Source organism: Chrysemys picta, chromosome 2 (assembly GCF_011386835.1).
Source record: "Chrysemys picta bellii isolate R12L10 chromosome 2, ASM1138683v2, whole genome shotgun sequence".
Classification (NCBI taxonomy): Eukaryota; Metazoa; Chordata; order Testudines; family Emydidae; genus Chrysemys; species Chrysemys picta.
In genome coordinates, this window is record NC_088792.1 from 113,885,357 (window position 1) to 113,911,333 (window position 25,977).

The window sequence follows — 25,977 nt, forward strand, 5'->3', positions numbered from 1 at the left end:
ATTTTATGTTGCAAAATACTTGGACTACACTTGTGCCAATACAGTAATGTTTTTCCCCTGTTCTACCTTTTTAAGTAAAGGCTTTTTAAAACCAAGAAATAAACAAGTAACAAAACATAAGAATTCAGAATAGCCTCAGATTTATAAAGCTCTATGCATCAAAGAAAATTTTAAGTATATCAAAAAACTACCTCCTAATAAAGCAGACAGATCCAGGGAGTCCAAGAAAAAGGGAAGGAAGATGTAGGTGGAGATAAATAACTTGAGGATTTGTTTCTCATATCTACGTTCAGGAATGCTTCAAAAGGTTTAAGATGCTAAAAATGTATATTATGCAGAGCAGTAATTTTCTTATGTATTGGTCTCTCAAGCTATATCAGTTTGCCAGGGGACTGGCATTGGGACATAGACTCTTGCCACTAAGGCTGTGTCTATACCAGAGGTGGAGGGGCAGGGAGCAGGGGGGTGTGGATGGGTGTGGAGTCCGGGGGGGGGTCCTGGGGGGAGCAGATAGGAGGTGGGGGCCGGACCACGACCCTCTCCCCTAACCGGCCCTCCATACAATTTACGAAACCCAATGTGGCCTTCAGACCAAAAAGTTTGCCTGCCCCTGGTCTATACAGTACTTGGGAGTTCAATGGAAAAAATGCCCCACCAGTGCAAATACCAGTTCAAATAAACTAGTAGGAGCATTAGTGTATGCGAAGTTCCAGCAATTTCTAGAGTTTTCAAACAGTTATTCCCTACTTTTCAGAGAAATTGTGAGACTAAATACAAGCAAGACTGTGAAGCATTCAAATATTATGGTAACTGGGGGGAACAGGGGCAGATAAGTACAACACACAAACTCTCTGGTGTAGACAAGGCTTCAGTAGCTAGACTGAATCTGGAACAGGACAGTAGTGACCAACAACCACCACCACTGACAACAGTTGAATGGCTTATATGTAGGACCCCACAAAATTCACAGCCCATTTTGGTCAATTTCACAGTCATAGGATTTTTAAAATCATAAATTTCATGATTACAGCTATTTAAATCTGAAATGTCAGTGTTATAATTGTATAATTGTAGGGGTCCTGACCCTAAAAGGAGTTGTGGGGGGAGGAGTCGCGAGGTTATTGTAGGGGGCGTTGCGGTACTGCTACCTTTACTTCTGTGCTGCTATTGACAGCAGCACTGCCTTCAGAGAGTGGCAGCTGGAGAGTGGCAGCTGCTGGCCGGGAGCCCACCTTTGAAGGCAAAGCCACCACCACCAGCATCACAGAAGTAAATGTAGCATGGTATAGTATTGCCACCCTTACTTTTGTGCTGCTGCTGGCAGGGCACTGCCTTCAGAGCTGGCCACCCAGCTCTCAAGGCAGTGCAGAAGTAAGGGTGGTAATACCATGACCCCCCCTCCCCCAAAAATAACCTTGTGACCCCTGTGCAACTCCCTTTTGGGTCAGGACCCCCAATATGAGAAATGCTGGTCTCCCCCATGAAATACGTATAGTATAGGGTAAAAGCACACAAAAGACCAGATTTCATGATCCGTGACGCATTTTTCATGGCTGTGAATTTGGTAGGCCCTACTTTTAAATGAACTTCTGATCTCAGGCCGGCTCCCAGTGGACTGGGATCCACATAAAAGAACAGCCTCCAAACTTAATATCTTTACAAACTGAAAGTCTCAAAGAGGCCAGGGACACGGAGGTGCCCCATTCCCTCCAAAAAAAAAAAAAAAAAAAAAAAAAAAAATGGTTTCTGCTTCCTCATAGCTCAGGGCCATGCCACTTTGGAGGTGCTGTGAGAGAGCTTGCACTGCCTCTGCCCATATTATCAGTTACCTTTCATGAATATCAGCAGTAACTTCCAAACTATGGTTCATCATAATCAGCCACATCAATCCACTTCTCTTCATCAGTTATATATGGGTAGGAGTCAGATGACAATCTTTTTTTTTTAATCTCTAGGCTAAAATAACCACTCTCATGAAGAATGCAGGTATGAAAACAATGGTTTTGTCACTCGTAAGGGCCCAAATTAGCCTCTTTTCCTTCACTAGTCAGGCATTTGTCATAAGACATATTAAGTTTAGAAAGACACAGTACACAACAGTAAACAGAAGCAATACTTGGAGAACTTGTACATCATCTTTTACATAAGGAACTCAAATCACTTTAGAGGTATTGGGAATTAGTGTCTGTAAAGTCTTGGGCCTATATTATAAAGGACAAAGGGAAAAAAACAAAATAAAGGACTAGCCCAGTCATACAGCAAGTCAATTGGAGTTAGGAACAGAATTCCAAAGCTCTACTAGGAGTTGAGATTAGAATTCATTGCACAAATGCAAATGCCTGTGTAAAGCCACCCTGCAGCTACGAGTGAAGCTGAGGGCTAGACTTGGCAGAGTGCTGGGCGAAGTGGAGGACCCATCACAGTCTGAGCGAACAACAGGCCCTTCCTCCCTACAAGGAGATGACAACAGTAAGTGTAGGCCTATAAGACAAAGCCAAAAAAGGAGATGTGGGATAGTAGAAAAAGTAAGAGAAAAAATATAGTAAAACACCTATCTTTTCAGGTGGGGGGTTGACTTTTAGCTATTGAACCAAATCATCATCATCACCACCACCAGAGTAGTAGCTATATCCAAGAGCAAGAAATGCCTTCCAAAAAGTGTATTTCTCAAAAAACTGCTACATTTTAAATGTGTTTTTTGGGGCGGGGAGAGGGGGGGATAAGTAAAGGGAGAAGAAAATCTATCCTCTAGCACTATGAGACAAACCTGAAACTAAAGCCCTCCTCTATTGCACCAAAACCTCCTCCCCAGAACTACAAGACTTCCCTCATTCATGCAAACATAGTGGAAGCAACAAATACCCACTCAGATATGGGTTCTTTGGATATTGCCCACTAGGCATTATGCCTGCAGTGCTGCCTGTCTTGGGGTTATGAACCCATCTTAAGAGGAAACTCATCTCTATCAGTTATTTACCTAATTTAAAAGATAATAGAATCATTCCTCACTCAGTGTCTACAAGCAAGGTTCATTATTGAGGAAAAACTTTTACACAGTAAGTAGGTTGAATGCAAAATTTATATACTAAAGATTTGCATTCTACTGAAGAGATCTTTGCTGCAGAATTACTATTGCATGAAGTACTTGTGTTTTCGATTCCACTTATCATATAAGAAAGAATCTTTCATCTGGAAAGTGCAAGGTCTCATTTTCATGTTATATCACATGATACCAAGTAATTACTAGTAAATAAGGAAAAATATAAAGTTGGTTTTTGTTTTATTTTCTTGTAAAGATGATCTGCCCCAAAGAAAAAGATTTGTTAAGTTCAGTGTTGATAAATTACTCTCTGATTACAGACGTGAAAAATGTTTACTTACGAAAACAAACAGACAAACTTTGGTAAAATTAAGATTTTATCCTATTTGACATCACAGTAGAAATGGTCCAAGATAAAATTATAACATTTACAAACTAATGATGGTTGATGAAAAACATTGATGGACAACCTCAAAATGAGAAATGTCCTGCGGTGTGAGACAACCAAAAAATTCTAGTCTGCCCAAATTAATTTTAAATTACTTACTTAAGTGCCAGACAAGCTGCCAGCCTGCACTTAGTGAAATTAGTACAGTTAGCATCACATCAGACTTGAGGCTGCAAATGAGAAGTGGCTTCCTCGCTTAGCGTATGTCTACATGTACAGCGCTATAGTGGTGCAGCAAAATAAATGGGTATTTTCCAACCAAGTCTGATAAGTTGCTAATTCCTCCTGAGTCCATGTTTAATACAAATAAGCAACTTGGGAACATGTATGTGGCTAATTATGTGTGATTACAAAGAGACATTGTGAAAAAAACATTTTCTTTTCACACACCACATTTGAAATCCAGTTTGTACCTTGATAAGTTACCTTTTAAAAAATGTTCTAGTGTAACATTATTGTATTGTTTAGTTGCATGGATTTTTCAGTCTTCCAAGAAATATAATTTAATTGAATGTTGAGATCCCCTAATATATGTCCTTATGCCTTTTTGAATTCTTGGCCTGCATACAATATTTATCTGACTGCAAGCTCTTCAGTGCAGGGACTTTAGCATTGTATTGTTCATTTTTTTTGTAGACCACCACCATGAACAAGCGTATATAAATAACAGATATACTTTCCCCAAAAGTATTTTTTTATATATAATAACAATGTTTGTTAGTCTATTCCAAGTATTCCAACAATATTTTTAATCAGTAATGTTTTCTCCTTAAACCAGATCTTAAAATAAGTCATTATTTTTATCTCTGAATATCTGTGGTTCAAAATGAATGAGGGAGCAAGTTTAAGTTCATTAGTCATATATTATTATGAATAGAATATTTACTGTTTTATAGATTGAGTAGACCTATATGGCACTTGTCTTGGCACGGACATATTATTAAGATGGCACAAAAATTATTAAGCAAGTTTATTAAGGAATGCCACTAAAAGCTTTGGTGACATGATAAGATCAACAACAATGGGGACAGACTCAACATCCAGGCAGACCAGCTAGAGATCAATCTAGGTGGTGTTTGATTTGCAAAGAGGCTACATCCCTTTGAGGTTTGCCATGATGATGATGATATGGCACTTTAACAAAAAAATAAATATACGGAAATAGCCTCCTCACAATAAAGCTAATGGTCCAGAGCAAATTTGAACTGATGCTATTTGTGATCATACATAGAACAAAACAAGTCAAACACACAACAGATGATGGCCACTTTAAACACTTCATTATTTCCACCCTCTACCTTTTCATATTTTTAATACAAGAGAAGGAAGGAACTTTGTAAGATTTGCATGAGAAAACGAATATTTTGCAGAAAACTCTGTTTCTTAAGGAGGTGACAACCACTAACACAAACAAGGCAATGCAATACTAGTCAACATAATTAGTCAAACTGCAGGCTTCATAGTTTTAGTGGAGCAGGCTAGTAATGTCACACACTATGTTTACTTTTTATCTCACCAGTTGGATTGTGTGCATTTTTGTCCCAGGGTCTAAATGCGTGATTCACGTGGTTCTTTTAGTAATCACCAATGAAGTAATCAATCAGTGAAGAGTGTGTGTTTTAAAAATAAAAGTGATAAAGCCCAGGAATTATTTATTTGATTGGTTGGTCACGTAGAGCTGATGTTTCATTAACGTGCTCAATCCATATTAATACACGGAACCAGCTGTTGTCTGTGGAATCAGCATCTGCTGGAATAATGGAGACTGAGCATTTTAATCAAAGTGGTAGTACCAAAGACCTGCATTACAGCACTGGAACCCACTGTGGATCTGCTGGAGTTTAGGATTCCTGCTTCCCATCCCACAGCCATGAAAATCCACATCAGGGCTTTGTGTGAAAATGAAGGGATTCTTTTGCCTTTGGGAAGGGCCTGCGGAGGAAGTAGACAGATATTATATTTCCTCTGGTTCTGACAGTTGCCTCGGACTGTAAAAATGGCAAGAACCCCTTGCAAGCGTCTCATCTGCCCCCTCTTCTAAGAAAATATTAATAAGTCTATGGTAGAGACAGTAGAACTGGCCACCATCTGGTGCTCCTGACAGTCCCCCAGGAGCAGACCTCATCCAATTCCCTAACCCCTGAGTAACCTAAATGCCACTGCTTGTAGGGTGTAAATGGAAAAATTCATGGGGGGGGGGGGAAATCAGTTGAGTCACTGGGGGAGGTGGGCAGGAGACAGCCACTCAAGACAGAAGCCACTGTTAACCAGAGTAGGTCAAAATGCCATGGCCATGTTGTGAAGCAAGAAAGGGAAATAGAATCTGTTAGGACTGCAGAGGGGGAAGAACATTGAGGGAAAGAGCCTCCACCCACATAGACACTGCTATTTCTTTCTATAAAACATTTCTGCAAAATCTGCCCTCTCCATCCACAACACAAAACGTTGTAAGTTCTTCAACTGAACTGGGAGCCTAAAATGCAGCACCAAAAACTTTAGGTTCAAAGTTTTTTTTTTTTTTTTTTCAGAGCAGCAGCTGGGCTTGGAGAGGGAAGGAAAGAGTGGGATCCTTTTTCAAGTCCTACTTTTAGCACCCCATCCCTTCGAAATATACCTAGCTGCCTTCTTCCCTATACTACACTCCTCAGCCTCGTCCCCAGAAAGAAACAGATGTTTCCTTCCCAGGAACCCCCAAGACTTGCCTCTCTGCAACCAACCACCTCTCCCTCCACACTGTCCCTGTATTTCCAGGAACATCTTTCTTGTCCTCAAATTTCACCCTCCCTCCCCCATGCCCCTCAATGGCCATCACTTCCCCAAATCTATCCTTTCTACTCCTATTCCCCTGATCAACCTACTCCCCAAAACCAGTTCTTACCTCTCCCTAATCAAACTAAATTACAGTTGGCCACACCCCCACCCCAAGTCAATTTCTGCCATCCCCTACCTACTTTTGTGGAACCCAGGGCCGGCTCCAGGCACCAGTCCACCAAGCATGTGCTTGGGGCAGTGCCTGGAAGGGGGCGGTGCGGCGGGGTGCTCCGGCCCGAGAGCGGGGCCGCGACTGGACTCGCCGTCCTCCCCCCGGCGCTCTGGCCTCCTCCCAGCGCTCTGGCCACCGGGGGCTCGCCGCCAGGGAGAGCGGAGCCGCCGGGGGCTCGCCGCCCTCCTCCCGGCGCTCTGGCCGCCGGGGGCTCGCCGCCCTCCTCCCGGCGCTCTGGCCGCCGGGGGCTCGCCGCCCTCCTCCCGGCGCTCTGGCCGCCGGGGGCTCGCCGCCCTCCTCCCGGCGCTCTGGCCGCCGGGGGCTCGCCGCCCTCCTCCCGGCGCTCTGGCCGCCGGGGGCTCGCCGCCCTCCTCCCGGCGCTCTGGCCGCCGGGGGCTCGCCGCCCTCCTCCCGGCGCTCTGGCCGCCGGGGGCTCGCCGCCGGGGAGAGCGGAAAGCCACGGCCGGGCTCTCCGCCCTCCTCCCGGCGCTCTGGCCGCCGGGGGCTCTCTGGCCACCGGGGGCTCGCCGCCCTCCTCCCGGCGCTCTGGCCGCCGGGGAGAGCGGAAAGCCACGGTCGGGCTCTCCGCCCTCCTCCTGGCGCTGTGGCCGCCGGGCAGAGTGGAGTCGCGGCAGGCTCGCCGCCCTCCCCCCGGCGCTCGGCCGGTCAGGGATTGCGGGCCCGCAGCCGGGCTCAGCGCCCTCCCCTGCCGCACTGGCAGAGGGGGGCGTGGGCAGCAGCTGGCTTTTTTGCCTAGGGCGGCAAAAAAGCCAGAGCCGGCCCTGGTGGAACCTCTTTCTGCCTCCTTTCTCTACTGTCCCAACGCCTCCTGCTGCACTGCGGGGTCTCCTTCTCCCCTTCACATGAAGGCTACATGGCTCTAGCCCACTGCTCTCTCTCTCTCTCTATGCCTGCTCCCCTCCTCTTAAAGGAGCGGCAGCTCAGAGGTGGCTTTGCTCTTCACTTTCCCTCCCCCAGAGATTGGGGGGGGGGGGAGAACTACTGGGGAGACATTTTCAATTTAGAATCAAACACATTTTCTTCTTAACACAGACATCAAAGGCCGCACTTAAGAGCATCAGGGCCAGAAGTTGGACACTAATGGCATATTCAGCAATCTGGTCTGAAGAGCGACTGTAGAAATGGCATGAGATGGCTCCATGTTTATCAAAAAGAAATTATTTCCATATCAAATGTGCTCAATTTACAAGTAAAATAATGCGTTTTCTAATTGCCAGCCCTGCAAACTTCCTTCTCATCACTCATAAGGATGCTGTGTCTTCAACAGAGTTGCACAAGTATTGCTGTTAACTTAAAGGTTGAGTTTGCAGGCTTGTTAATAAAACAATATGTTTCTGTCAAGTGAGCAAATGTTACATAGAATCAGACACAAAACAAACATGGAAACAATACCATTTTACACAGTTACTTTTCAGGGCACAACTGCATTTTTAGCTATTGTTTACAAAGTGCACATACAAGTCTCCATTTTCCCCCTCCCTCCAAATATCTACACCCTCCATCATAGAAACAAAGACAACATGCACTTACCTTCATCTTTCAAGCACATTATTCTAATTATTCCCCTTCCTCCCACATCACTTGGTAAGTTCTCTAGTTCAACTGTCCACTCCTTGAGGCAGAGTCCCTCTCATCATCTCAAGCTGTAAAGCACCTAGCAAACAGCAAGACTTGTACAACTAACCAAAAAAGAACAATTAATCATTCTGTAGTTATTGAAAGAGTTGATGTTATTAAAGATAAACCAACATAAAATACTGCTCACTATAACTGTTTGATTATACTGCTGCTGTAATATATTTAAAGTATTGTATATTTTCATGTGCACTTTTACAATTGATGGTGTTCATATACTCTGTTGCAAATAGCAGTACAGAGTAATACAAAGTGCTACAGATGTAACCAAGATTGTAGAAAAATACAATAAAGTAATTAAAGACTATTGTAATGAATATACTTGAGAGGGCAGAGTTACAGTGGCATGACTGACTTTATCTATTCAAATTGGATAATGTTTAATTATGCAAGCCTAGTGTTCCATTAATATTTCTTGCATTTCATTTTTATCTGGTTGTCAAAAAGCAACATCTATAACGAGAGAAACTATTTTTTGTGAATAAGTTTAAATGGGGTTTATTATTGATTCATATTTATTTATTAATTCTCCACTTGTTACTTTATAAGAAAGGTGTTATTTAATAATATAGTAATACTGTGGTCCTAAAAATAAATAATACAAAATTCTTCAGCTCAGAGACAAACTTGAAGCAAAGGGTCCTACTGTATATTAGTAGGTTTCACTACATATTTTTCTCAGATGAAGGGGTTTATTTTTACAAAAGTTCTGCTCAGGAAACAATGTAAAGGGTGGAGGAATGAAAAGTGTTATTTTGACTCCTCTTCCTCCCCAATGCTATTTACAAATTCTATCAAGTCAGCTGCTTGAAAAAAAAAAAAATAAACCAAAGAGAGGACAGCAATAGCGAAGAGTTTCTTACAACACCAAAATGTTATTTTATATTTGCATTTGATGTACAACAATAGAGATTACACTATTGTTACACAGTTACACTAGCACAGCTATGATTACATTATTCAGCCAAGAAAGGGATATGGTACCACAAAGATGAATGACTAAAAGTAGTAAGGAATTGTTGTTATCCCTATTCTAATTGTTTCTATAGTACAGAGGTTCTCAGACTGGGGGTTGGGACCCCTCAGATGGTCGTAAGGTTATTACATGGGGGGGGGTCACAAGCTGTCAGCCTCCACCCCAAACCCTGCTTTGCCTCCAGCATTTATAATGGTGTTAAATATATTTAAAAGTGTGTTTAATTTATAAGGGGGGGCGGGTCTCACTCAGAAGCTTGCTATGTGAAAGGGGTCAGCAGTACAGAAGTTTGAGAACCACTGCTACAGTAGCTGAAACAGTTATTAAAACAGGTGTACCAAAAAGGAAGGCACAAAACAAAAACAAAAGCTACCCACTTGAAAACATTTCATTGATTTAAAGTATTATACTTGTCTTTTCCATTTATTTGATCACTAAATATAATATTTTATAACACACCACACACCTTCTCTGTAATTATATTCTTGGCAACCAAGAGATTTCTTTATTACAGCAAGGGGATTGTTAGTGAAGGAATGTTTATGACAGACTACCCTGAACTGACAGCTAGAGCTTTATAGCACAGAAGTAGCCATCTCACAAAAAGCTTTATGATGAAAATGCACCAAATTAAAATGTAGGTCTGATTTTCAGAAGTTCAGAGCATCCACAACTTTGACTAAAATTAACATAAGCTATGGGTACTCAGCTTTAAAAGCCAGGCCTTAAAAGTCTTCATTTCCACTTGTTGATCAGACTACCAGAGCAACACCAACATATTTTGTTTTTCTGTTCTCCATCCTTATAATATATGGAGATATACCTATCTCATAGAACTGGAAAGGACCCGAAAGGTCATCGAGTCCAGCCCCCTGCCTTCACTAGCAGGACCAAGTACTGATTTTGCCCCAGATCCCTAAGTGGTCCCCTCAAGGATTCAACTCACAACCCTGGGTTTAGCAGGCCAATGCTCAAACCACTGAGCTATCCCCCCCCCATATATAAAAGGTATGGCATCATCTGCAGCTGCTTTTCTTTTGTTAAGTCACGAGAATGTTGAAGCAAGCCTCTTAGAGGAAGAAATTATTATTATTTTGATAGCAGTGAGCAAACAGCCTTCTACCCCCACCAACAGCTGAGTTGCAAGGCAAAGACCAAACAAATAATAGCCTCCTGTATCAATATGACAACACAAAAAATGCTAAATATGCTCTTGAAGCTTAATAATACATAGCAAGAGCAGGAAAAGGCTGTTCTGATACAGGTCCCTTCTCCCACATCAATTCATATAAACATTCTAGATTTCAAATGTGCATATATGATATCTGGTCAACAGGAACTAATGACACTATTTTATTCTCTCCATCCCGTGGGCAATCACCCCACAGCAACAGATCTGGTAAACTGCCATTCACTTCTTCACAACATATCTAAGCTTAACAGCATCTCTAAGATTCAATATGGGGCCCTGAGGAGTTGTGGGTTTAAGAAGCTAGCTAGTGCATTATTCTGTTTAGAAAGAATGCTTTCAAGGTACACATTTTGTCTCAAAGATTTAAAAGCAAAGGGAAAGCACGTATCAGTAAGTAATCCTCAAAATGTTACATAAAAAGTTTAATAAAGGAATTGGCTGAAATGCTCAAAACATTTTTTTTTTTTACTTTGTTTAGCTGAAGGTAGTACAAAGTCCAGGAGAAAGCAAAGAGACCAGTAATGAGGAAAGTTTGAGCAGATTAAAGAGAGTGGAAGAGGATATATACATGAAAGAGTAGGCGAGAGAGAGATAGGCCAAGTTATGAAATAATTTGAAAGTAGCAGCACCTTAGGTTGTTCACAGAAGAAAATGAGAACAGAGAGCAGATGTTCAAGGCAGAAATGGATAAGAAGAAATAGATATGATCAGGTACCCAAGAAAGAATGATGGCTTTGGTGACAATATTTTGTACAGATTGAAAGAAAAAAAGTGAGGAAAGAACAAGTGGAGACCATAGAGGTGGTGGTTATAGAAAGTGAAAAGTTAGCAGCACTTGGACAAGAGAGTAGGCAATAAGATTCTCAATTTAAGTGTTATGCCAAAATCTTAATGTTTACCTCAGAAATTACTGAAGTCAACCTTGCCAAACACCTACAGTTGTCTATTTTAGACAGCTGGGCAGCACGATAGAAAACTTAAAGCATCACTGAAACTAGTCTGACAAGGTGTATGTTTAAGGGAATCTAACTTGTACTAAGGGAGGAATTTTAGGAATTAAAGGTTAACATGGCAGGCTAATAAAATTACAATTTTATATTTTCCCTTACAATACATATTTCCTGCCATCAGACAAACAAGGAAACCAATCAGTCTTTTTAAATGTTGTAAATGTTCCCCCCAAAAAACCCTTTAATCCACTATGCCATTTCAGGCCCCAGTCCTATAGACACTTGTATAAAGTTAAGCACATGCACATGTGAGCAGTGTGTTTGCAGGACTGGGGCACAGTACGTATAAGACTGAGAAAACTGCAGTGCAGTACCTGTTACCAATATGCATGGACTGGAGCAATGCCTCTTTGATAATTTTTTTAATCATAAATTTGGGTGTTCTATGAAAAAGAGAAATAAAATGTGGAAGAGGTAAAGATACCAGCTAAAATAATCTTCTGCTGAGTTAGGTAAGATGCTAACAGTCATTGTGAGCTCCCATAGAGTCCTCCTCCATAACCTGTTGAGCAAAAGGGAGAGTCTTGTCAACAGTCCCATACTCCATCTGAGGACAAACACACAATAGCCATGACATACTTTGTTTGTAAACAATGGGTTAGTTATGTTTACTTGGTTTGAGCATTACAATATTAGCCTGTGTGCTTTTCACTCTTTATTGGACCACACAAATATTTAAAATTGAGAGAATAAGATTTCCTTTTATTTTCAACAGTAAAGAAGTAGGGAGAGTGCCATCATTTCATTTTACTCAGAAGACATAGAAGAATTATTGATTAGATGCAATTGATCTGGTTTCATGTCCAGTCATGTTTTAACACTATATGTTGTCTGAATAAACATGATCTTTAACAATAAGCGGGCAATATATGATATGTTAGTTCAAATAGAGTATAGCATTGAACTAAATATTTATTGATCTTAACTACATAAACTTTTGTAAGTAAATCCTTAATATATTGATTTTACCCGATTTCTTATTAAAATTCTTCCTTAGAAAACATTTTTTTGCTCAGAAGTAAAATTAGCACTATAATAAATTGTGATTCAGACCCAGAACATTATTCGCTCTTTCCTCTAAGGCATACCAAGATTTCCACTATCTTGAAAATTGATGATAGTTTGAAAGGGAGAGAGGAATTACTAACATTGTCTTAAGCGAGGTAGATGCCCTGCAAGCTTCCCCAGATATCTCTACCTACACACCCCAAACCTGACCTGCAACACTGCTATTCTAACTCTTGGGTTTCTCTTGAGCAGAGACCATCATGGTGCCAAATTCTGTTGGTTAAGTGTGCACACAGCATAAGTGACATCATCATAGGACCTAATCACATCAGCCATACCATCAGGGGCTCGTTCACCTGCACATCTACCAATGTGATATATGCCATCATGTGCCAGCAATGCCCCTCTGCCATGTACATTGGCCAAACCAGACAGTCTCTACGCAAAAGAATTAATGGACACAAATCTGACATCAGGAATCAAAATACTCAAAAACCAGTGGGAGAACACTTTAACCTGTCTGGTCATTCAGTGACAGACCTGCGGGTGGCTATATTACAACAGAAAAACTTCAAAAACAGACTCCAACGAGAAACTGCTGAGCTAGAATTGATATGCAAACTAGACACAATCAACTCCGGTTTGAATAAGGACTGGGAATGGCTGAGCAATTACAAACATTGAATCTATCTCCCCTTGTAAGTATTCTCACACTTGTTATCTAACTGTCTGTACTGGGCTAGCTTGATTATCACTTCAAAAGTTTTTTTTCTCTTAATTAATTGGCCTCTCAGAGGTGGTAAGACAACTCCCACCTGTTTATGCTCTCTGTATGTGTGTATATATATCTCCTCAATATATGTTCCATTCTATATGCATCCGAAGAAGTGGGCTGTAGTCCACGAAAGCTTATGCTCTAATAAATTTGTTAGTCTCTAAGGTGCCACAAGTACTCCTGTTCTTCTTTTTGCGGATACAGACTAACACGGCTGCTACTCTGAAACAGCATAAGTGGGTGCACACAGAATAAACAGTCAAAAGCTTACAATGAAAATAAATATTCTGGAACCAGTTCTTTTTTCATACTGTCGAAATTACACATCTTGTAATTAATTATACTGTTGAAGTTATATTAATATAGTTTCCTACCCTAGTTCATAGAGCGCCAAATACATTGGAAAGGGGATATTTCTTCTAATTTTGGTACTACAACTGACTACTCAATAAAAGAATTGCAAACTCTGAACATCAATTGCACAAAGTGGGTGGGAGAAAGGAGAATATCTGGATCTCTGGAATATGTACTTCTTACATGTCTCCCAGAAATTTATGTGGAACTCTTAAATCTTTAGTCTTACACTTGCAAGCCATTATATATTTTTAATATTACTGTAATTTTAAAACGACCCCTGAAACCATACCATGTACAAATATAGTTAAATTGAAATAAACTTCACTGTTGGCACAAGAAGAACTCAGGAACAAGCTTCGAAGTTTGTAATTAAAAAAAAGGGGACAGTCCAAAAACAACCAAAGAAAGAGGACTCGCAAAATGTATTATAATTTATAAGAAATGCAAATCTAATACCATAGTACTTAACTCCCAGAGTTGGGTGAGCTGTAGCAGCTCAAAGCAACCCAACTATGGGCTGTCAAGAATTCAATTTTCAGCTGAACTCTGTTAAAGTCAAGGCAGCAGCAGATCCCAGTGGATCTCTCAGCAGCATGTTTCAGAGAGGGGCAGAGAATGCCGCGCGCAGCCGGGTAAAGCTGAGAAGAGAGACGTGTCTGTACAAGAAACCGAGGACCCTTGTAGTTACCTACGCCGCTACTACCCTTGTGTATTCACCGCAGAGAGAACCCCGCCCCCCACCCCAGCCCGTAAGAGCGATACCCGTGCGGGACAAGGAGAGAATTATGCCTCAGTCATAAGGTACAACGTTGGCACAGTCTGACACAGCAATCCTGCAACTTCAGTCGGAAATGTCAGCGTGCACCTGGGTGTGTGACATTACCAGGCCTAATACGGAGCCGTTCCTGCACTTTAGACAGCCAGGCTTATCGCCTGCCAGGAACCGCAAAGAAGTTGGGGGGGGGGCTTACTCGCTCCCTCCCCGAATAGCGCCGCACGGCGAACACTAGATGCGACCCCCGCCCCCCAAACACAACAAGCCGCCCCCCCGGCCAAAGGGGCCTGAACCAGCGGCGTGACCCCAGAGACAAGCCCGGCTCTTTGCTTTTCCCTGCAGAGCTACAGGTGCGGACTACAGGCGCAGTGACCGCCTCTTGCTGAACCGAGGCGGGAGGAAACAGGAAAGGCAGAAACCCCAAGGGGGCAGCTACAGCGCCCCACACATCCCCAGGCCCCTTGCACCGCGGATCCCCCCCATCACTGGGGGGGGGGCACACAAACGGCATTAACATGAGCACGAAGCCATTACAATGTAGCAGCTCAGATGCGCGGGGGAGAGAGGGAGGAGATGGCGGCTCCCCCTGCCTATGCAGCACGCCCCCACCGGGCACACACGCACCCCGAGCGCCCTAACCCAGGGATCGTGGCAGTCCCGGGGGTGAGGAGCAGGTGCAGCTCACGGGGGGAGGGGAACAGGTGGGTGTTTCCTCCGTACGCACTGCCGGGGAGGAAGAAGCAGATGCGGGTGGTTTGTACCGAGTGGAAGAGGGAGCCCCCGGGGAAAGGAGAGGGGCAAACAGGGGCCGCCAGTCTAGTCACCTGGAGGGCAGGTGCATGTAACGCACGCTGGGGGGCAGGGGCGTGTCAAGGGGCTCCACAAGGTGCATCTATCGGGGAGGGAGGAGTGCGCGTGCAGACAAGTGTGTGGTACTCACGGGGGGCTGCAGCGCAGTACTAGGGAGCTGTACGGGGGGGCTACAGCTTGGTACTCACCGGCAGCTCCACGTTGACGTCGGTCCCGTCCAGCAGGAGGACCCGGCAGTGCAGCGCCGCTTTGCTGTCTCCGGCCGCCGGGATGTGGACGGCGGCTCCGGCGCTGTGCCCAGCTCCTCCGGGGTGCGGGGAAGAGGGGAACCCCTCCGCGGCGACGGCTCCTCTCAGCCCCCCGTCCCGCTCGTCCCCCGCCCCAAAGGCGCCTCCTCGCCCGGCTCCACGTCCAGCTCCTCGCCCGTAGCGCTGCATCGACCGCCGGCCAAAGGTCCTGCGCAGGAACCGCAGCATCCTGGGGGCGCCCTACCCGGCCGCTCACACCCCCGAGCCCGCAGCTCCGCGCCCAGCCCCGGGGAGCCTCCCAGAGCAACCCAGCAGCGCCGCCCGCCGGGAGCCAGGCACCGGGGCCAGCCCTCCCCGGCTCCCAGCTCCGCCCTCTGCAGCGCCGCCCGGCAGAGAGAAGGGGGCGGGGGAGATGCAGCCCCTCCTGCAGCGGGAGCCGCGCCGCGGGGCGGCCAGGGGGAGCTGCTGCTGCTGAGGCGGAGCGCGATGCAACCTGTAGTGGCGGCGGCTGGGGGAAAGGTCCCGCGGCGGCCGCCCGTGCACTGGCGCTGCTAGCCCCGGCGCCCGCCCGGCTGCCCGCCGAGTCTGCGCCGCCACTCTGCCCTGAGGCGCCGAGGTACTCGCCCCGCGGGGCTGCCGGGCTCCCACCTGCTCCCCGCTCCGACAGGGCGCGCGCACACGCTCAGAGCGGGGAGGGCGCCTGCGCCGGGACTGCCCCCGCTCCACCTCCGGCCAGGGAGGGACAGGGGGCAGCGGCCGGGCTGGGCGGGCCGGGGAGGCGGAGGAAGGTTCAAGCGCAGCGTTTCACCTGCAAGCTCGGAAATTCCCACCTTGCCTGCCCTGTGCACTGGGAAGGCAGCTGCCTGCTGCCCTCTATTGACCCTCGCTGCCATGGGGAGGCGGCTGGGACCTCTGGGGCGGGACGAGACATGTGTGCTCCAAACTGACACTGCAAAGTTGCGCGGGGGGGGGGGGGGGGGCGAGGAAGGGGAGAGCGAGACGAGGAAATCTATTAGAGTTTGGTTGTTGTGTGTAATTCAGGCCGCGATCCAGCCTTGCTCCTCCCCGCTGTTATTTCATTACCCCCTTCCCCCAGTCTCGGGCTGTCCCTTGTCTCTCGCCTCCTCCCCTTACTCCTGCACTCTGCCAGTGCGGCTCCTACACCACAGGACCGATGGCGAGCACTGCTTCTAGCTGCTAAAATGCCGGGGCAAAGGCAGCAGGTGAAGCTAGAGAACATGTCACTGCATCTGCCCTCCGCCCGCAATACCTGTAGTAAACACTGCTCCCTGCTCTGCCCAGAGGCTTCAGATCAAAGGGACAGCTGCGCCAGCGCCTGGTAGGGCAGTTTGCTAAGTTAATTTCCATATTGTAATCATGTTACAACAGAAAAACGTTCCAGGTTTTCCCTACCATGGATTCAGAACCCCCTTTCATCCAGCCATAAAGTTGGTCAGCTTTTCCCCCCTCCACCCCCATCACTATCACACACACCAAACACCAGTGTGCAGCCCTCAAGTTGAGAGCCGGTGTCTTAGATAGCTGCAGGACACTCATAGCTGATCTGGGACAGTAATAAACCTATGGTGGAGGAGGGAGGATAATATCTAGACACTTATGGAAACGTTAAGGACCAGAGGGAAGAGATAAAATGGGAAAGTGGACTGAGAAAATGAGTGAATAAAAATTATTTCCTGCTGCCCTCATAACATATACACACAGTATTTTTGAAAGCAGTCCAGGCCATCTGAGAAGGACCTGATGCACGTTCACAGAAATGGGATAGATCAAGGACATGCATAGTACATCTTGTATCCAGGGTAGTGCTAGAGAGGGGACACTTGGGAACACCTTGTTAAAATTTCACTAAATTGAAGGGAAGATAAGAGAAATTTCTCTGTTTCTGATTAAATGTACCCGTCCCCTAGACACTATTAAGTCACTCCTGCAAAAATCACATTCTTAGGTCACATACAAATACTGCCTTCAGAATCATCACTGTGTATTTTAAAAAATAATAATTCCCAAGGGGAGGGCATTCTCCCGAATTTCCCACCTCTTCCTTTACTTTTCAGGCTAAACAGCAGTCAGTCCTCCTTCCTTGGTTATGGCTACAAATCAAATAGATAGTTTTGAATAAAATCCTTCACCCATTCTCTCTACAAACACCGCAGCCTGGTGTCACAGCATTTAGTATGGCTGGAGGGGGGGACATTTGTAGAAGCCCTATGTTTAAAATATTGTCAGTACATCATTTCTTATGAAAGCAACAAAGGGCACAATTCCATTCATCCACCTTGCATCATTAGAACAAATGGATGTAAAGCATTTTCTTGCACTAAAGGGCTTGGACATCACTGCTAAATTATCTGGTACCAGCAGCTCTGCATCTCCTCCCATTGTTCCACACTACACAAGGGGCTCAGACCTGAAGTGCTCACTCTGGTAAAAAAAATCATTGGATTAGCAAGATATTTGGGCTGATATTTCCCCCAACTCTATAGTTATTTAAAGCAGCATTGCTGGAAATGGGGAGGTGCATGTCTCTTTTCTTCATCCAGTACTACTAGAGATTATATTTGCAGACTTCAATTTGCATTTCTTTGTATTTCCCAAGTTTGCCATTATTAGGAATCTTCAAATCAAGTGTCATAGGTTAGGGTTCTTTCTTCTGTGAACATTACAAGGCAGATTCTCCAGGCCAGTAAGACCACTTTACACTACATAAGCAGCACAAAATACTCTTAAAGTGACAGAAATCTGGCAGTGGTGGCTCTCCTACCTCTGGAATGATCCTCATCCCTGGTGTAAAGGGAGAGACAGCATGTCGGGGATGGAGATGGGACATGGTGGAAGGGTGGGCAACTCTGACTTTGTGAGCCACAAGCATCTTCCTGCAGCCCCTGAGAAACAAACCCTTTGCGGGGGGAAAGTATGAACATCTTTTTCAAACCCTAATCAATCAGAGGGTTATATGAATTATACCTGCTTGACTTTCACTACCAGCATACAAAATATTGTACAGTGGCTACACTAAATAGAAACAGTACTGTTATAAAGGAGCCACACACATGCTGTGATTCCATCAGATCTCCTAAATGATGCAAGGTTGAACCTGATCAATATGTGGTTAAGAGTCCTTCAAAGGAGACCTGGTTGCTGCAGGAAGTGATGCTGGTGATTCAGTAACCAGCACTCTGAGAATCATAGAAATGTTACATTCTGCCTGCCCACATTCCCCTTTCAGTTTTGAGTGGACATGCCCTCAAGTGATACCATGTGCTGTTAAACATCTGCTGCGCTCCATCCTCAAGGTGGCTGCAACTTATTTGTGGGTGAAGATATTCCTCTTAGAATCCTAGAAATGTAGGTGCTAGACAAGACCTCAAAAGGTCATCAATTCCAGCCCCTGCTTTGAGGCAGGATTAAGTAAAACTAGACCATCCCTGACAGATGTTTATCCATCCTGTCCTTAAAAACCTCCAGTGATGGGGATTCCATACCTACCTCACAGGAGCAATAAAAGGCTTAAACAATATTGAAAAACACTTTGAGATGCTCAGATTGACACTGCTATAAAGATGTACATTGCAGTATAATCTTAATCAAGATAGCCCCTTAGATGGGACTTCTTCCTACTGTGGGGTTCTTATACCTTACTCTGAAGCATCTGGTACCAGTCACTGCCGGAGACAGAATAGTGGACTAGATGGAGCATGTGTCTGATCCAGTATAGCAATCCTTGTGTTCCTATGGACAGCCCCCAGGAAACCAAATTAGCATAACTGCATGAGTAGAAATAACTGCAGTTTAATTGGGCCAGTATTTGCAAAAAAGCCCCTTAGTGGCATTTGGGCAGTGCCAAGAGGGTAAGTGGTGTGTAATCACTTGTGATGTAGTAACCATTACCAAATAAACAACGATGAAATGTAGTAAAAGTATTTCTATTTGTGTAATTTCATTCAGTATTTTGTTTCAATTTAAGTGTCTGTCTGTTTTAAAAAAAAGACACCACTTCTTAATGGAGACAGCTACTATTGGATGTCCTAATTAAGATAATTTTATTGTGGTATTATATGCACTGTCTAAAAATTAGAGACCTCTTTCTTTTCTTATTTTGTGTCACTGTCTACACATTTGTGGATTTTGCTGCTCTGCCAGACTTTCACTATGTAAAAAAGAAGAGTACTAAATTTAAATTGCACATAGCTAGATTTTCTTTTTCTGCAATTTGGTAAAAATTTTAAGTGTCTTTACTGAGAGACTAAAATGGGACATTTTGCAAGCTTTTGCTAGAATATGTTTCAGCTTTCAGTCCTCCTTAAAAGCAACTTGCACAAAAGGGCTCAAACAACACGCACACATGGTATGGACCCATTGTCTGTGTTAATAAAACTAGAAAGAGAGATCTTTAGAAGATATGAAGATTATTTGGTCTTTTAGGTTTGAGAATTTGTTGATTGTGCTAACCCCATAGACAACAATGAAACTAGTTTGGAAAAAAGTCATTGAAGGAGATGCTGTTTAGCATGACAGCCTTCGAGTTATGATCTTCCTGTGGTGCATCGCAGTCACATGTTTGTTTACTTTCCCAAACACCATGTCAGTTATGTGAATATGCCTAATATTACCCTATTTCTGAATTGCTTTGTACACAGACACACACCAAGAGGAAAATGCAAAGGTAACTTTAATATCAGAGGGGTAGCCGTGTTAGTCTGTATCCACAAAAACAACGAGGACTCCAATGACACCTTAAAAACTAACAGATTTATTTGGGTATAAGCTTTCATGGGTAAAAACCCACTTCTTCAGATGCATGGAGTGAAAATGACAGATGCAGGCATTATTATACTGACACACGAAGAGAAGGGAGTTACCCTACCAGTGCTGACAGGGCCAATTCAATCAGGGTGGATGTAGTCCACTCCCAATAATTGATGAGGAGATGTCAATGCCAGGAGAGGGAAAGTTGCTTTTGTAGTGAGCCAGCCACTCCCAGTGACTATTCAAGCCCAAATTAATGGTGTTAAATTTGCAAACACCACAGAAACACTAACTCAGGAACCAATCCCTGTAACAAACCTCGTTGCCTACTCTGTCCCCATATCTACTCTAGCGACACCATCAGAGGACCCAACCACATCAGCAGCAGCATCAGGGACTCATTCACCTGCACATCCATTAATGGCATATATGTCATCATGTGCCAGCAATGCCCCTCTGCCATGTACATTGGCCAAACCGGACTGTCTCCACGTAAAAGAATAAATGGACACAAATCAGACATCAGGAATGGTAACATACAAAAGCCAGTAGGACAACACTTCAATCTCCCTGGATATTCTATAACAGATTTAAAAGTAGCCATACTTGAACAAAAAAACTTCAAAAATAGACTTTAAAGAGAAACTGCAGAACTAAAATTAATTTGAAAATTAAACACCATTAATTTGTTCCCCCCCCCCCCCCCAGGGTATTTTGAGGAGGGTCATGTGACACTACGACCACCACCACCCCAAACGGGTCACCATTGATTGAATTATGCAAATCATAATTTGGCAAGGACACTGGGGCTGATACTTCTATGCTTACAAAATGTACCATAGACTCTTTAATGACCTGACAGGTGGTCCGGACTTTGATTTTGTATTATCAGAAGCCTCCTCCAACTGATTCAACACTAAGCTAAGGCTTGTCTACATGGGAAGTTATACTGGCATAAGGTGAGGTGTGAATTTAAACTGTTATACCAATATAACTCAGGTGGACACTCTTATTCCAGGATAAACTTCTAGTTTAGTTTATGTTACTTTGGAAGTGGTTTAGGATAAGATGACAACAGGCACTTTTTTTGCTGGATATGTGTGTCCAAGCAGGGTTATACCGGTATAACTATTGTGGTTTAACTGTACCTGCATAGCTGGTGAAACTTTTCCATGTAGGCAAGTCCCTAAAAGGAAAAATGTTCCCTGCTGACTACATGTTTTTTCATGTCTCCAGTCCATCTACTGAACAGGCCCAACACTAGTTAGTTTATGAGTATTACAGCAGCTGAGGTTTTCATCAGTTTATTGTACTGATTTTTATATGAGTCAGTTCAAAGAAATTATTTTCAAGCCTAGGAATCTCATCATTAGAGCTAAATAAAAGCATTCAATACTATCTAAAGCTGCAATAATATCAGAAACTCATTTAAAAAAGATGACCTTTGACCAATGTGCTCTTTTAATTATAGCCTTCAAATGAGCTTAAAAGGTACTTTACTCAAAATATGTACAAATGATCACTAAAGGCTAAAACACTGATGCCTCCTTGATCTGTACCCAGCACAGATGATCTTTTCTAATGGCAGATATGTGTCTTTTAATCATATCACCACACAGAAATAAATTCAAGGCCCTTTTTGCTATGAGGCACATGAGACCTAAATAACACAGCAAATCCCCCTTTGATATATGCAGCAGTGCTATACTGAATTCTGCAGCAACTCAGAAAGGATGTTTCAGTGTTAACTGATGGTGAAAGCAGTTGGGAACTTTCACTGTTTGTTGAAATAATCCTAGAAATACAGCCAAGGTGAAAATATAATTCATACGCATTACACTAAGGCTAAAAGAAAATATATTTGTTGCAGAGGAGGAAAATCTAAAAAGATGTTTAGAAGCTCGACATAATCATCTTGTTTGACCTGTAGAACCCTTACTACTCCTGATGATGTGTAGGAAGGAAGGACCCCAATTTAACTGGCAGTGTTGTCAATTAACAACTTTATAAACTCAGCACATTTGATACAGAAAGAGACAGTGAACATAGAACATGAATGTGCATTATCACAAAGGAAAGCTGCACTTTAATTGTTTTTTTTTCGAAATTGCGCATACGCTTAGAGTGTGATCAGCATATTTTAGAAATGTGAATAAATAAATAACATTATTACCTGTCTGAGGATTGTACAAAATGATTTGGTGGACTCAGTCCACTTCCTACTGAACAAGCATCTGCAAAACAATTGGCACCTGTTGTGGCAGTCCAAATAGAAAATCTAGCAAGGACTAAATGTCCCACTCACCTCAGAATGTAGCTATTCATGTCAAAGGAGTGGCATATAGATGGGGAGTTGGCTCAGCAGGGAGCCATGTGGGTGAGAGGAGCATGGCCAGGATGAGTCAGGCAATGAGGAAGCTCTAGGAAAGAGAAGGAGGAAAATACTCATGTTGGGCTAGCAGATAATGGAGACAAGGTTCATTCTTTCTTAGAGGAGAGCTGGAGACCAGAGATGATGAAATGTAATATGGGACTTGCCTGGGCAAATCGACTTCTTTTTTGACCCTCCATGACTATGAGATGATTTGCAGAGACATTGGGGCACTGCTGTTTGTCATTGATTCTCTGGATGATTACATGGAAGCTTTGGCTAAGTTGCATCTCACCATGACCCCAGTATATAAAGTGAATACAGACATCAATTTTGAAATCTTTGTTCAGAAAATGGATGGTTTGTCTGGTGATCACAAGATTGAAATCCAAAGTGGCATTCATCAGACGGCAATTGATGACCTTACAGATGATAGATTGGAGAAAATTCACCTCAGTTTTTATCTGACAAACATATATGATCAATTCTATATTTGAAGGCCTTAGCAAAGTAGTATAGAAATTGATTCCGCAGCTCTCAATGCTAGAAAACCTATATAACCTCTTCATTTCAAATTTTGGGACTGAGAAAGCATTTTTATTTGATGTAGTCAGGAAAATGTATATTGCAACTGACAGTACTCCAGTGGATATGCAAACTTATGAGCTAATGACTAATAGACTGCAACTTCCATTGTTTTCGCAAGGGCGCACATGAAATATTTGAAATGAGAATGAAAGTAGTGAGTGTGATGCTGGCTGACCAGATGCCAGCTCCTGCCAAGGCTTTAGGCCACAGCCAAGCACTGACAAATTCATTGCTGGAAACCAGTTTGTTGCACATATGTGTTAGTATAAGTTCAATACATTTTTTAACCATAAAAATGTGTTTAGTGTTTATGAAATGTTTGTTAGTTGCTGCATGCATTAATTTCACTTATAATATCTTTATCACATGCTATAACATAATATTTGAGTTTTTGCTTTATGACTAAAAATGTTGGCTCTGAAACTGTAAACTTAGTCAAGAGGACTCGTCTCCTAACCATCAAGAAGGTATCAAAAGTAAATGGGCCAGTGTGGGACATCACAGTTCTAGGACTTTGTTAATTGCCCCTTCATACCCATGAAGGGGCTACTTGCAAAAGGGCTCATCCTATTAGCTTGAATTCTGGAAGAAGGATATAAAAATAGCTGACAAGAATTTTTTTCATTCTATTTTGCTGTTAGGACTCTCACAGTGCTGAAGTTTATGAAACAGAAGCAGAGATCCCTAAGGTCAATCTGGGTTAGCCCTAAAAGACATTCAGAGCTGACAGATTACTACAACTCTGTCACCTTTTAAAACCAAAAACTTGTAACTCATCCGTGTACATATGTTTGCCTGCTTTAATCTTGTATTAACACTGTCCTTTCTTTTTCCTAATTAATAAATCTTTAGTTAATTTATTATGGGACTGGCTACAAGCATTGTCTTTGGTTAGAGATCTAATGTACAAATTGACCTGGGGTAAGTAACTGGTCTCTTGGGACTGGAAGCAACCTGAATAGTTTGTGATCTTTGGTGTATGGCAACCAACTATCTCTAAGTCCAGCTTGTCTAGGTGGCAAAAGAAACTGGAATGCCCAAGGGGACTATCTGTGAACCCATGTACTCCTGGGGGAATTCTGTGCCACTGCGCAATGCAGAATTTTGCAGAAATTAATGTTGGATGCACAGAATTTCCTTTTTTCTCCACACAAGTGGGCTGCAAAGATGTTGGCTGCCACTAGGGGCCACTGTGCCTGACACAGCCCAGCTCACAAGACAAGGCCAGGGGCAGGAGGAGGGAACTGGAGGGTTCTCAGTAGCTGCAGTTCCCAGAATGCCCTGAAGGAAGGAGGCGATGACACTGTATTACACAAGCATGGAACTGGGGAGTGACATCTCTTCTTAATATAAAGCCTGAGATATTGGTGGAATGTGGAAATATTGTAAGCTATTGAATAACTAGCTATTTGAATAGTTATTTGGTGGATACTTTTGCTTTCTTGCTCTACCTTTTTACCATTCTGATTTTTCCTAATGAGAAATACAATTCCAGCTTGATGAAAACTTGTTGTCAATTAACAACTTTATAAACTCAGCACATTTGATAAATAAAAGGTTAATATGTGTGTATATTCCCCAAAGAGGTGCCTTCTTGTTCAAAGCTCCCAAATTTTCCAATATTCTTACTTCTGCTGCCCAGTCAGTCCTTCAAATTACCTGGATTTTGAAAAGAAAGTATCAGAGCATTCAAGTGCGGTATTTAATTGCTCTTATAGCAGACTCTTTGAAAAAATCCCAAAGAAATATCAGAGTGCTCATGGTAGAACAGAAGAAACAACAATGGTCATATTTCTTTCCTAGCGGTATTGAACAAATCATTCAGGGAGATTATAGATTGGAATAGTAAAATATGTTTCCTTGACATATGAAAACACTAATCGATTGTCCCTGCTTTGCTGATCCTACTTAAAATCTGAATTGAATAAGATGTACGGAAGGGTCCTCTTTCAGCATAGAAATAGGAATGTGGGCTTCATGTAATCACCTGCCATCCCTCACCCCATGCTTAAGACATTCAGCAGATTGAGGAGACAGAAAGGGTAGAACCAGGGAGGTGGTGTCCTGTACCTTCCCTGCCACTGTCCTTTGCACTACTTCTAGATTTCTACTCTTAGAGCAGTATTACCTCCTTCTAGATCCCGTCTATGACTGCTACTATGCAATTGCAGGGCAATCCAGACAATGACAGATGCCATGCTGCTGAGTTGTGTGCGCACACAATGGAACAGCAGTTGTCTCTGCAAAAAGGGTCCCATCTTGCATGGCAATGAGGGGACTTTCCCTTTTGATACCAGGAGGCAATATTGGGCATGACCTCCTGAACATATAGATACTATCCCCGTCCCCCCTAACTTAGAGAGACCCAACCACAAGACTCATCGGACTTGATTCCAGTGTCACATATATCAGAGGAAATCAGGAGTCATCTTTCCTATGCAATTTTTTTTAAATGGACGAGGGAATCCTGAGCTTTCCTTAGCACAATAATTTGGAAGGAAAGTCAGGGTTAGAAAGGTACTTCTCACAATGGATTAAGTGAAGGAAATTATATTATCTGTGAAAACAGTGATTTCCGAGCCTATAGCTAGCAATTGCCATTGTACTGCAAAGAGTCATTCTTACTGAAACCAGCTCTGTTGAAGCACAGGGTAAGAGGCTATAAACTTTTGTTCATTCTGATTATAAAATGGATTAGTCAGAAGAAACAGCCCACAAACAGTAGTATACGATTTTAACCCCGGCGAGCTCATCAGCAATGCTTGTTATTAATGATTTATACTGTGTTGCCTAGGGGGAGGCAGACTCCACTGTGCTAAGTACTGTACATAAATAAAGAAAATATACCCTGGGCCTCAAAAACTTTTCCTTACAGTCTCACTTTCTTAATTTTAAGATGTTCCCCATGGCTAAGGTATTTTATCAATCAGAAAGTCGGAATCCTCTTCAGTTGTGACTAACATGATTCTCATG

At 43.3% G+C, this 25,977-nt stretch overlaps 1 protein-coding gene and 1 pseudogene across 4 annotated transcripts in view; one reads left to right on the forward strand and one right to left on the reverse strand.

Annotated features, from left to right (window-relative positions):
* The window catches only part of EPB41L4B (erythrocyte membrane protein band 4.1 like 4B), a 263,311-nt gene extending 247,664 nt beyond the window's left edge, over positions 1 to 15,647 (reverse strand). For 3 of the 4 annotated variants that reach the window (XM_065584005.1, XM_065584006.1, XM_065584004.1), the window contains exon 1: positions 15,219 to 15,640. In XM_065584005.1, coding sequence (XP_065440077.1) covers positions 15,219 to 15,506 — 288 coding nt within the window. In that variant the 5' untranslated portion in view covers positions 15,507 to 15,640. Of the gene's footprint in view, positions 1 to 15,218 lie in introns of all 4 variants that reach the window. The other variant, XM_005296488.5, reaches the window with a different exon arrangement.
* A 6,924-nt stretch (positions 15,648 to 22,571) lies between these two features.
* LOC103306173 (ras-related GTP-binding protein D-like) lies at positions 22,572 to 23,238 on the forward strand (annotated as a pseudogene).
* The last annotated feature ends 2,739 nt before the right edge of the window (positions 23,239 to 25,977 follow it).